The 11,738-nt window shown below is 40.1% G+C and overlaps 1 protein-coding gene and 1 long non-coding RNA gene across 3 annotated transcripts; one reads left to right on the forward strand and one right to left on the reverse strand.

Annotated features, from left to right (window-relative positions):
* The first annotated feature begins 93 nt into the window (after positions 1–93).
* Positions 94–7,597, forward strand: LOC139984311 (sodium-coupled monocarboxylate transporter 1-like). The gene is made up of 2 exons (XM_071998176.1): positions 94–1,156; positions 5,611–7,597. Exons 1-2 carry the CDS (start codon positions 590–592, stop codon positions 6,901–6,903), a joined length of 1,860 nt encoding a protein of 619 aa, XP_071854277.1. The 5' UTR covers positions 94–589; the 3' UTR covers positions 6,904–7,597.
* A 1,210-nt stretch (positions 7,598–8,807) lies between these two features.
* LOC139984350 (uncharacterized) lies at positions 8,808–11,273 on the reverse strand. Of its 2 annotated transcripts, none has more exons than XR_011799057.1 (3): positions 11,049–11,273; positions 10,177–10,281; positions 8,808–9,477 (listed from the first exon to the last, which is right to left on the reverse strand). It is a non-coding gene; the product is annotated as an uncharacterized lncRNA (long non-coding RNA). The 2 variants fall into 2 exon arrangements; XR_011799056.1 differs by lacking the exon at positions 8,808–9,477 and adding an exon at positions 9,891–9,991.
* Positions 11,274–11,738: the final 465 nt, after the last annotated feature.

Genomic DNA, 11,738 nt, shown 5'->3' on the forward strand with positions numbered 1-11,738 from the left:
AAATCATTTTCTCTGAGATCATCATCAATTTGCCGTCTTTGATCATTGTTGTAGGTAAACTTTTGTGTGAACGGAAATTATTTTAGCGACTGTTATAGTGTTTAGGTTTCAAACTACTTTCCTCATGGAATCATACATGTAGATCAAATCTGGCCGAAATTTATGCCCGAGGAAAACGGCCATTTTATTGGATCTAATTTCGCCACGAGAACTAGTTTGATGATAACAGCAAGACGTGATGAATATATGTATACAGGTGAGTAGTGCGTTCGATGAGAAATGTTTAACCAAAATAACCCAAAAGATCTTAATTCGATTCATAGGCCTAACGAATAAACTAAAAGAGCAATCGACACAGCAAGTGTCTAAAGTATTCTATTTATAGTCAGCCAGACATGGCTTATTATTATCATTGCAAACAAAAAACAAACAAAAAATAACAATGACGGTATAGGGCTTCCGTAGTCTTCATATGGGGGGTGTGTATCCCAGTGCGTTGATTTTGTTTTTAATCCCATTGCTGTTCTGTATACAACTATTGTAACAGGTGTACCGATAATTACATACAACTGCGACGACGTTTCTTTAAATGTTAACTATGGCGTACCTTGCACCATTGGATTACATTGTTTTAATCATATTCCTGATGTTCTCTGCCGGGGTCGGTGTCTACCACGCCGTACGGGGAGACCGCCAGCGCTCTGCAGATCAATACCTACTCGCGAACCGTAGCATGCACCCGATACCCGTGGCTATATCTGTCATCGTGAGCGTCCTATCCGCTGTGACATTCTTGGGAACACCTGCCGAGGTATACATCCACGGGCCTCAATATTGGGTGGTGATCCTAAATAAAGTTATCCCCTTCTGTCTCGTGGTCTTCTCATTTTGCCCCTTGTTCTATCGGCTACAAGTGACCAGTATCTACGAGTATCTGGACATGAGATTCGGTAAGGCTGTCCGATACTTGGGTGTAACCATCAATTTTGTATATTTGATGATCTACATGGGTATAGTGGTCTATGGCCCAGCCCTAGCATTGAATGCAGTCACGGGCATCAGTCTGGCCGGTTCGATACTAGCTGTTGGTTTCGTCTGTACATTCTATACGACGATCGGAGGAATTACTGCAGTCGTTTGGACAGATGTCTTTCAGGTGAGAATAAATTCTCCTATTACACAAGTGAGACACGGACCCAACTATCATGTTTAGCTACTTCGACAGATACAATTGTTGTTGTTGTGAAGAACAATTCATCCAAGCAGCTATGCAAAGTCTAGATCCTCTTTAGGTAGATAGAGATAGATGGATGGATGGATGGATGGATGGATGGATGGATGGATGGATGGATGGATGGATGGATGGATGGATGGATGGATGGATGGATGGATGGATGGATGGATGGATGGATGGATGGTTGGATGGATGGATGGATGGATGGATGGATGGATGGATGGATGGATGGATGGATGGATGGATGGATGGATGGATGGATGGATGGATGGATGGATGGATGGATGGATGGATGGATGGATGGATGGATGGATGGATGGATGGATGGATGGATGGATGGATGGATGGATGGATGGATGGATGGATGGATGGATGGATGGATGGATGGATGGATGGATGGATGGATGGATGGATGGATGGATGGATGGATGGATGGATGGATGGATGGATGGATGGATGGATGGATGGATGGATGGATGGATAGATAGATAGATAGACCAAAAGAAACCTATCTAACAGCCCTCAGGTTGAAAAGAGAAACAGAATTGGGTACAAAAGAAAACCTGAATCTGTTATGCTTAGACCGTGGCATGCGAAGTCTGCTGCCTGAACGGCAGAATACATAGTTTTCGAAAAGAGGATGTGTATGGTCTTTTAATATTCCATGGGTTTTCTGATGCGCCATATCAATGTAGAGTTCATTAATAGTTTTTAAACAAATATCCCTCCCAATAGTACGGCTGGCAGCCCTTACAACTTTTTCTAATTTATTCGAAGAATCCTTTGTAAGCAGCCCGTAAAAAAAAATAATACTAAAAGTCAGCACGCTTTGAATCACTGACTGGTAAAAAAGTAAAAGAATAGTGTTGTAGACATTAAAATATTTCAGTTTACGTAAAAAGTACAATCGTTGGCAAGCTTTTGATCTAATTGCATCAACCTGGTCTTTGAAGTTAAGTTTACAGTCAATGATAGTACCTAGATATTTATAGTGGTGCACCTTTTCGACAATCTCATCATTAACCCTGATTTGATCATGATCATGTGGCTGTTTTCTGAAGTCAAATACTATCTCCTTAGTTTTTTTGCCATCAATTTTAGGTAGTTTTGGTTGCACTAAGTAACAAAATCCTCGATTTCCTTCTCATACGGAGTAACAACATCGTTGTGCAGGTAACCGGTTATCACTGTATCATCAGCATATTTAATAATAGAACGGACATCGTGTTTACATCTGCAATCGTTAGTGTATAAGCAGAAAAGGACAGGAGATAGACAGCATCCCTGAGGGGCACCAGTACTAACGGATCGAACATCAAAGCAAATGCCATTTAATTTAACAAACTGTGGTCTGTCTCTTAAATAGTTTAAGATCCACAACAGTAACCTGCAATTTACACCCATAGCTAACAGTTTATTAATTAATAAGTGCGGCTAAATGGAGTTGAAGGCACTCGAAAAGTCGACAAATGTAGCCCTAACAAAAGAATTTGGAGTTTCCAAGTGTTCAAAAATTTTATGCAAAAACAATAGGACTGCGTCATCAACACTTCTATTAGCTCTATATGCAAATTGCATGGGATCTATGGTAACGCCACTCTCATTTAACAAAGTCCCAAGGATAAGTTTTTCGAGACATTTCATTACGGTAGAAGTAAGTGCCACTGGACGATAATCATTTAAGGTAATGACTGTACGTGATTTTGGAACTGGGGTGATTGCAGAAGTTTTCCAAATAACAGGGATCTCACCAGTATCAATTGTATCTTGAAAAATTTCAGTAAAGATGGGAGCTAACTGGGCAGAGCATAACTTAATTACTTTGTTACTAATACGATCCGGGCCGCTAGCTTTATGTACATTTACCCGAGAAAATAGCGTATGGACCTCGTCAACTGATAAAATAACCCTGTTTAAATCATTGCACTTATCAAATAGAATTGCACGAAGAGAAAGCTGTTCTTCATTAAAATCGATCTCGTCAAATCTACAATAAAACTGATTGAGTTAATTAGTGAAGTCCATAGTAGCATGTGCAGTGTCTGACTTTTTCAGTTTATGACCAGTGATGGTGGACAATGACCAGTGATGGTGATTTCTCTTTGGAGAAATCCTTCCCATCCCATCTGAAATCTTTGATTTGCTCTTGGTTTTTCTTGTCATATTTTCAAGGTAAAATGTTAACATGTGGATTGAGACTGACACCAATGACATCATCGTGCTAAGAGCTTCAATATGTGTTTGTAAAACCCATCGCTATAGTAACGAAAATAAACAGGGCGGTGTCGTGCGGGTCGAACAACAGCCAAGTCACATACCAAGTCACATGATCACTATAGGTGGCTTCTTTAAGGTTTTTCCCCCCTGACAACGGATATACCTTTGTGACAGATGTCCATATAATCTTTACTCAATGTTGATAACTCCTGCTAAGTAAAATCTCCATGTTTTGCTCCATGGTGTATCGCTTTATTTGGCTCCTGTGGGTTTTAGTTTCACTGTAATTGAATTTGGGAACTTGTGGAAAGACGATTCTAAAGGTTACCGTACTACAGGTAGTGTTTGCGTGAGAACATAATGTCAAACTGTGAATTGTTTGACTTCTAAGATTAAAGTAGCTGTATATATTAATCAAGGTGAAACAATTACCTTAGGTTGCTATTTCCTGGAAAACATTTGGCAAAAGTAAAATGAATGAGTACATCGTAAAAAATCAGCAGAATTTCTGATATGAACATTAAAAAATCATTTTATCGACTAGAGCAAAATAATATTTTAAGATACAAGTTGCATTTTGGATAGACAATGACGTTATCAATTCATATATAGGTAACACATTTTAATGGTACATCAAATCAAAGTTTGTAATGACAAGCTATATCGCCATCATGACAACACATAAAATTTTCTGTGGTGCACTAAGGGAGGGCTTATAGACCGAAACTTAAATATATATATATATATATGTATATATATATATATATATATATATATATATATATATAGATATATATATACATTCAATCAACCACATAATATGTCTTGTTACGGGACACACAGGTTTTGAGATGGAGTTTCAACTAACAAGATGGAATATTTGTCTATTCTAAGTGACTGTAACATCGTCTGCCCAGGGAATATCCCATTAAACACGTATCGTTTATTTACTATGCTAACACAGGTAAAGGTAAAATGCAGCCTCCATATAAAAACTCAAGCCAACAGTGCAATTGACCGGTGTGATACCCAACACACTTAACAGAGAGAATTGTAAAAGACTATTAAGCCTTAACAACCAATCTATCAGTCCTGCGCTTAACCTGTAGGAATAAAGATTGTTCATTTTAGATAGATAAAAGTCCGCGTCCCGTGTACAATAGTACTAACATTCAGAGGCTATATACATAAACCCATCAAGATGAAGCTACATTCATCCAGGAGTAACGTGTTGACTACCTCGCCCCCCCCCCTACCCCGAGGTACCTCAAACCCACGAGATCTTATATCAAAGTTCCAAAAATGTCTCCTCACTAGTCTTTCTCTCATTTTTCCACTGGTGATTTAATGTAAGTATTAATTTCTCGACATGTTCAAGTTTATCTGTAAATTCGACGTCACCCCTGTTGTATTTGTCCGGGTCGGGAGGGTGGATGTGAGGGGTGGGTGGTAAGGGGCAAAGGGGACGATCGAAATAAACACAACGGAAATGTGATTGAATTGAACAATGTTTAGCTAGCATTCAAAAATGATAAGAGGTTAGTCACACGCTCTGTGTCCATGGAACAGAAAATGTGTTTGCTCATCGCCTGTTGGAAAACTACGGAGGCTTTAAAGTGACTTTGAGATATTGAGGTAAGCAGATAAATATCTCAATAACAAAACTCAAATGGGGATTTATGGCCTGAAATGACATATTTAAAATGGGTTACAAAATTGTCAAAGACAAATGTTGTTGAACGTTATTCAAGGGTGCTCTATTGTTTATACAAAGTAAAAAGAAAATATCTTTGGGATTTATAAAACAAAATATTAACATTAAGGCATACACCGATAAGTACACGTGATCATGAATTTAACCTTAAAAGCAGCATTCAGTTGATTAACTCCTTATGTCACAATTTCCATGTCATATCATTGTTCCTTGGGGAAAATATTTACACATTGTAATTACTTAACGGGCAGGGGACGCCCCTCCCTCATTGGAAAACTTTTTTTGTGTTAGAGCTAGGGCATTGGGCTTTCTATTCTTTAGCTGGTGGTATTAAATGTTAGTAATTCTCTGATTTTGAGTGTTGGAGGGGAAACCCCCCCCCATTCCCCACCCCGTTGCTACAGCACTGCGTCTTACACGTTTTATCTCTTTTCCCTTTTCTCAGAGCGTTGTCATGTTGCTTGGATTCCTGGTAATCCTCGTGGCCAGCTCCATTCAGGTTGGCGGTCTGGTGAATGTGTTCGAGATCAATGCGAGGGATAGGCGTGACACCTTCTTAGACTTCCGTCTCAATCCAACCATTCGTCACTCATTTTGGTCCGTTTTCATTGGCTATGGATTTCTCGCAGGGTCGTATGTCGGGACCAATCAAATCATCGTACAAAGGTACATGACTTGCAGAAATTTAAAACAGTCACAGCTTGCCGCTGGTATAGGAACTATCGGTATCGGTGTAGTAGAATTCCTAGCCGTCTTATGCGGCATGAGTATGTATGCATATTTCGCCGGATGTGATCCTTTGACTTCCGGTAAAATTCAAAGTTCAGATCAGTTGATGCCGTTTATAATGGTGGAGCTATTTCAGAAAGCACCCGGTGTGGCCGGTCTCTTGATATCCGCAGCCTTCAGTGCGTCGCTGAGTACGGTGTCATCGGGGGTGAACGCACTCGCGACCATGACTGGCCAAGACTTTATTCGATATTTCTGGCCAGATATGGAAGATTTCAAATTCACCTTGATCCTGAAATGCGTATCGATATTCTTCGGACTGGGTTGCATATGCATGGCGTTCTTAGCCTCGGTACTAGGCGAGATTCTTCCATTGACCTTGAGTGTCATCGGAATTCTCAATGGACCGTTACTGGGTGTTTTCAGTCTTGGAACTTACTTTCCACGAGCCAATTCAAAGGGAGCCATATGTGGAATTGTAATCGCCATGGCAATAGGAACTTGGCTAAAACTAGGAGCCATGGCTTACCCGCCAATCATAGACGATCCTCCACTTCTCATTGACCAATGTCACGTTGATACTGAAAACGTCACCAGTATTCTCGCTACTGATTGGATGGAAGAATTTGTGTCTGACGTCACTCCTTATGTCACCAGTATGGCTCCCATGACAGGTGCCATGGACCGCACGGGTATAGCTCGTCTGTACGGATTGTCGCATGCGTATTACACACCTCTGACGTGTTTCATTACCATCATAGTAGGGATTCTTGTGAGTTTGTTGACAAACTCCAACGATCCCCCTGTTGATCCAAAACTGATCAGTCCTTGGGTAAAGTCCTTCTGCTGTTGTCTACCGAAGCCATGGAGGGCCATGTTAGGTGATGTCGCAGACGACGACGATGGCAATGAGAGCAAATATAACTACGCACCGGTAGATCTGAAAATGGACGCTAGTAGATATACAAACGAAGACGAAAATCAAAATGGCGACACCGCAACTGTTTGAAAAGAACTAAACAATAAAAGTGGCGCCCTATATAGGCTGATTAATCATAAAATACTATTGTAAGCAAAAATGATTGGATGCCTTGACAAAATAAATGTAAAGAATGAATTAAAAAAAAATAGGAGAGCTTAATACCACGGGTATATAGTTTCATTGATCAGTGAATCCCCAAAATGTAATTTGTTTTATAATACGAGGATATGCATTATTAAGCATTATTTCGTTATTGATGGTCTGTTATTCAGTTGGAATTCTCAGTAATATAGTAACAGCAACTTTGATACTTCTTAATGTAGTGCTAGTGTCGAATGGAGTCGATTGAGTAAGAATACGACACCGCATAGCAGCACCAGTTATTATGACAGACGTCTATGGACGGCCATTGCCGCCAAAATGAAATAAATAACAAAACACGAAATCAAAGTGTGTAATTGCCAGTGTGTATACATGACGCATGACAAGATATTACAGGGACGTCCACATCATCCTCTGTTGATATAGATATGGCAACGTTATATTTTTTCTTTTATCTTGTTATTCTTTTGTATTTCTACTTATGTTTGATATATATGCTTTAATGTAACGCCCACATTTATGTGTGTCCTGCCTCCTATCTTTGATTGTGATGTCAAATTAATTGTTTTACTTTCAGTTGGACAGTTATTTGATTTCTCAATATATTAAATATGTTTGACAAGTTATGGTTTGATTTCGCGGTTTCCATTATTATTATTTTGCAGATATGGCCGCTCATAATTATATACAGACGCGCCTGTGAGGTTTCGGTACGAGCCACACGGATGCAGCTTGTTCCTTGCATTAACCACCTAAACCCATCAAAATGACATGCACACATATGTCATCTTATCGATATATGCTTCAGATTAGGTTCAGGCGTTGATTGAATCAATCAATGAGACGACATTTATATAGCGCCAAAATCAACAGAATTGTTCAAAGGCGCTTTATAAAAGACAGTTACATGAAATTAATTACAATACACTCAAGGGCGTAGGAACTGGGGGCCTGGGGGCGCCAGCCCCCCAGTGAAAAACGTGGAGGGGCGGAAGTATCAATCCGCCCACCCGCTTCGCAAGTCAGAAAACCCCTTTTTCATTTCCAAATGAGAAAAAAAGTTTCATTTGGAGCACCAAATTGCATCTAAGGCCTGGTGAAAATACACAATTAAGTTTACAAAATGGAGTGGGTGTTGAAGCGTGCTATATTGCACCAAATTGCATCTGAGGCTATCTGGAAATGCAAAAAAATCCAAAGGGGAGGGGGACACCCTCTCCCCTTAGACCCCTCCCCCAGGCCGGCCATCAGTTTTCAGCCCCCCCCCCCACTCAAAAGTACCTTCCTACGCCACTGAATACACTTGTTGAAAAAAGATAACATTTGAGCAGTTTCTTGAAAATATGAATAGTCTGAGCATCCTTGATGTGATTTGGAAGAGTGTTCCATTCTTTTGGTCTATAGCAGGAGAGTGAGCAATCTGGCAAATGACACAGCACGTGTTCTGGGCACGATCAAATGAGGAGAAGATGTATATGATCTAATTAGCATGTATGCGTGGTGCACGGTTGCAGCTGTAGTAGGTCAGATATGTAAGCTGGCGACTGTTTATGGTGAGCTTTGTACGCAAGAAGAAGAACTTTGAATTTAATGCGCTGTTGTATGGGGAGCCAGTGCAGAGCAACGAGTTCCAATGTTATAGAGTAATACTTCGTACGCTTGACAATGAAGCGAGCAGAGGTGCGTTGGACATTCATTGAAATAATAAAAACCCTTACATGTATGCCTCGTCACGAAGTAGAAGTCACCCTCTATAAAAAAAATAAAGAGAGACCAAAAAAAAAAGAAAAAAAAAAGACAATTACAAACGTTTTGAATGCCGGCTGTATGTGGTATCGATGAACTTCATAAAAGGTATTTTAAAGCTACCGAACATCAAGTGATAATTAGAGTAAATAACTATACAACGTTAACATAAATGGAAATGTGCACAGCAAATCAAATAAATCGATGGAACTTTAATGATCCCACCACAATAAACCGCTTATAAACGCCATAAACACCACAGTATAACTTAACAATAAACTAATCAGCAAAACGAACGAAGAAAAAAATAACTTAAGAGAACTGACTGTCGTACGCTAACTGGCTTCAAAATGGCGGCTTTACATATCTCCTTTAGATTACATAGTTCTTGTGATTTTTTCTTGTTTTCTGCTCTCTACGGAATTGATCATGAACTTCGAGGAATCAGCCAGCGAACTGCGGACGAATATCTCTTATAGCGAATCGTATATGCATCCTATACCGGTCGCCATATCCGTGGTCGTTAGCGTGTAGTCAGCAGTAACTTACCTATAGGCACACCGGCCGAGGTCTATACAGTCATTGACCGCAGTTTTGGGTGATAGGTATAAACAAAATCATGGTACCCTACATTGTAGCCTTCGCTCTTTTGCCCCTTGTTCTATCATGGAGCTCTGTTATAGCTCCATGGTCCCATCGACTTCAAGTGACCAGTATCTACGAATATCTGGACATGAGATTCGGTAAGGCTGTCTGTCATGTATGGAACGCGAAAAGGACCACAACATATGATGATGTTAATGATGATCTAATTTTATACGTTCATGTACTAAAAAACTTACGATCTCAGATGGATAGGGCAATCCCTCCCCTTAGACTCCTCCCCTTAGACCCCTCCCCCAAAACGATCATCAGCAAACTTGAGTGTTACCCCCTCCCCGGCCGCTCCCCGTACAATTTGAATTTATAACAGAGGATACAGTAACGTCTTTATGGTTTAATGGAAAGTTATATCAATACAGGCGTTAATTGAATTGAAATTCCTTGACTTTTTGTGTCCCCCTCATCCATCCCCTCTTCCATGCACCCCTCCTTAACCGACCCCCCCCCCCAACACACCACGATGGCTGGCTATGCATCGTGACGGTGCCGTGCCGCAACTGTAATAGTAGTAGTAGTAGTAAGTTGAGTCTCGTCTATACGACTGTGCTGCAATTGTTGTGGCGGTTAATTTTATTTGAATTTTCCAAAAGACGCCGTTCTTGATCTACATGAAAGGATGAGGGTTTTATTAGTTTGCCTGGTCCAATTTGTCCAAAAACAAATTGTGGGTCTATTTTCTTCGAATCAAAAATATAGAGATAGATAAAAGTTTTTGATTGCGTCTTCATCAAGCAAGAACGATTTGACAAGCAACACTTATATATATGTTCTGTTCATGTGTGTACTTACGACAATCAGTTTCGTCTTCTCCCGAGGGACAGTCCCACTTGTAATCGCATACGTCATCAGTTGCAATAATTACGTCATCAAAACATGAGAATTGCGCATGTGCAACTGTATAGAAAAAAGCGAAAGGACAATTCATAGATGAAACTAAATATTTTTTACATTGAAGTTGAATGGAACTTCATTACACACGTCATCCGTGGGTTGGGAAATATCGTTATGTGGTTATAACTGACTACATCAAATAAACCACTGCTTACTAAAACTGTGATAATTTCAATAAAGACCTGCTCGCAACCGGCATCAGCATCTTTCATGCGGTTGGTGTAGTATGTTTCGAAAATTCGGGCAGGGTTTCAAAATTCTTTTCTGCCCCCCCCCTCCCCCATTGCGACGGTCCTGTAGTATGCCTAATCTGGTAAAACAGCTCTACTGATCGGCAAAATAAATAGACAAGATGTTCATTACATAGCTTGTTCGCTCTGGCCGATTATTTAGGCAGGCAAGTTAGCAAGTAATACTTGGTGATTCTGGTCAACAAACATTACACATTGACGTATTTTACCGGTACTTTTCATGATATGTCACGGTCGCGGAGTTTCGAATCTTTTATGTTATATATAGCAACCTTGTGACCAACATTGGGAGAGCCTGTACGCTAGATGATATCTATGCCCTGAACAATATTTGCCACTCATCTGTCTACTTTATTGAGACCCATTTCAGATTAATGTAGACCTAAAATTAATGTAACACTGGGGTTTGCCTATATGAGGATAATCTAGGTGGTAACAGCCTAACGTGGAGTATTACCAAGAAGTGGGGTCTACCAATTACCTTATTGTAGCAAACAAACAAAATACGTAAGTACTTACCGATGTAGCAGAATAATCCCCAAGTTATCAACACCAGTAGAGAGTAAATGCAGTATACCATTCCTCCAGGCATTTATAAATACACAGTGCTTCAAAATGGATAGGACAATTTACATGGCGTAATACACGCTAAACTATAGGCCTATAGTCTTATATTTTAAACTATACAAACTGTGTTGACATAGTTCCAAGGACACAGGTTCACCAGAACCAGTCGAGTCATTTTCAAAAGCTTTGTTGTCTACGCAGTGAACTAAATACTGAATGACTAACACATTTGAGCTGCGTAAGTTCCCATAGCAACGCACCAAAACGGAGGACCTAAGCTTATATTGTCAACGGGCCGCTATGTGTAAAGCATACCGCAAAGATACGTGTAAAGAAGTAATAAATATATTATAAGATCGATGGGGCATAGGGGGCATAAATTGCAACCGGCCTATAGTGATCCAACTGGCGACAGTGGGTCTTTTGTAAGGCAGTGAGACTGTTTGAATAGTGAAAACTTGGGTGAGTGGGCTTGACAAGGTAACCATCAGTCAACTTTTGTTCAACTACCTTATACCACTACTGTCCGTACGAACAGCTCCCATACCACCTTCTCCGATCATAGAAAAATGATATTCATACTGCTCGTACTGTCAGTACAAGTGGTTCGAAGCATGATGTGAAAGTACAGTTTTAATCACA

The sequence above is a fragment of the Apostichopus japonicus genome, chromosome 17 (assembly GCF_037975245.1).
Source record: "Apostichopus japonicus isolate 1M-3 chromosome 17, ASM3797524v1, whole genome shotgun sequence".
Taxonomy (NCBI): domain Eukaryota; kingdom Metazoa; phylum Echinodermata; class Holothuroidea; order Aspidochirotida; family Stichopodidae; genus Apostichopus; species Apostichopus japonicus.

Bases quoted from the DNA above. Each gene is read 5' to 3' on its own strand.
- LOC139984311 (XM_071998176.1), top strand. From the start codon at position 590: ATGTTAACTATGGCGTACCTTGCACCATTGGATTACATTGTTTTAATC. The intron at 1,157-5,610 runs GTGAGAATAAAT...CCCTTTTCTCAG, and splicing joins TTTGGACAGATGTCTTTCAG to AGCGTTGTCATGTTGCTTGG.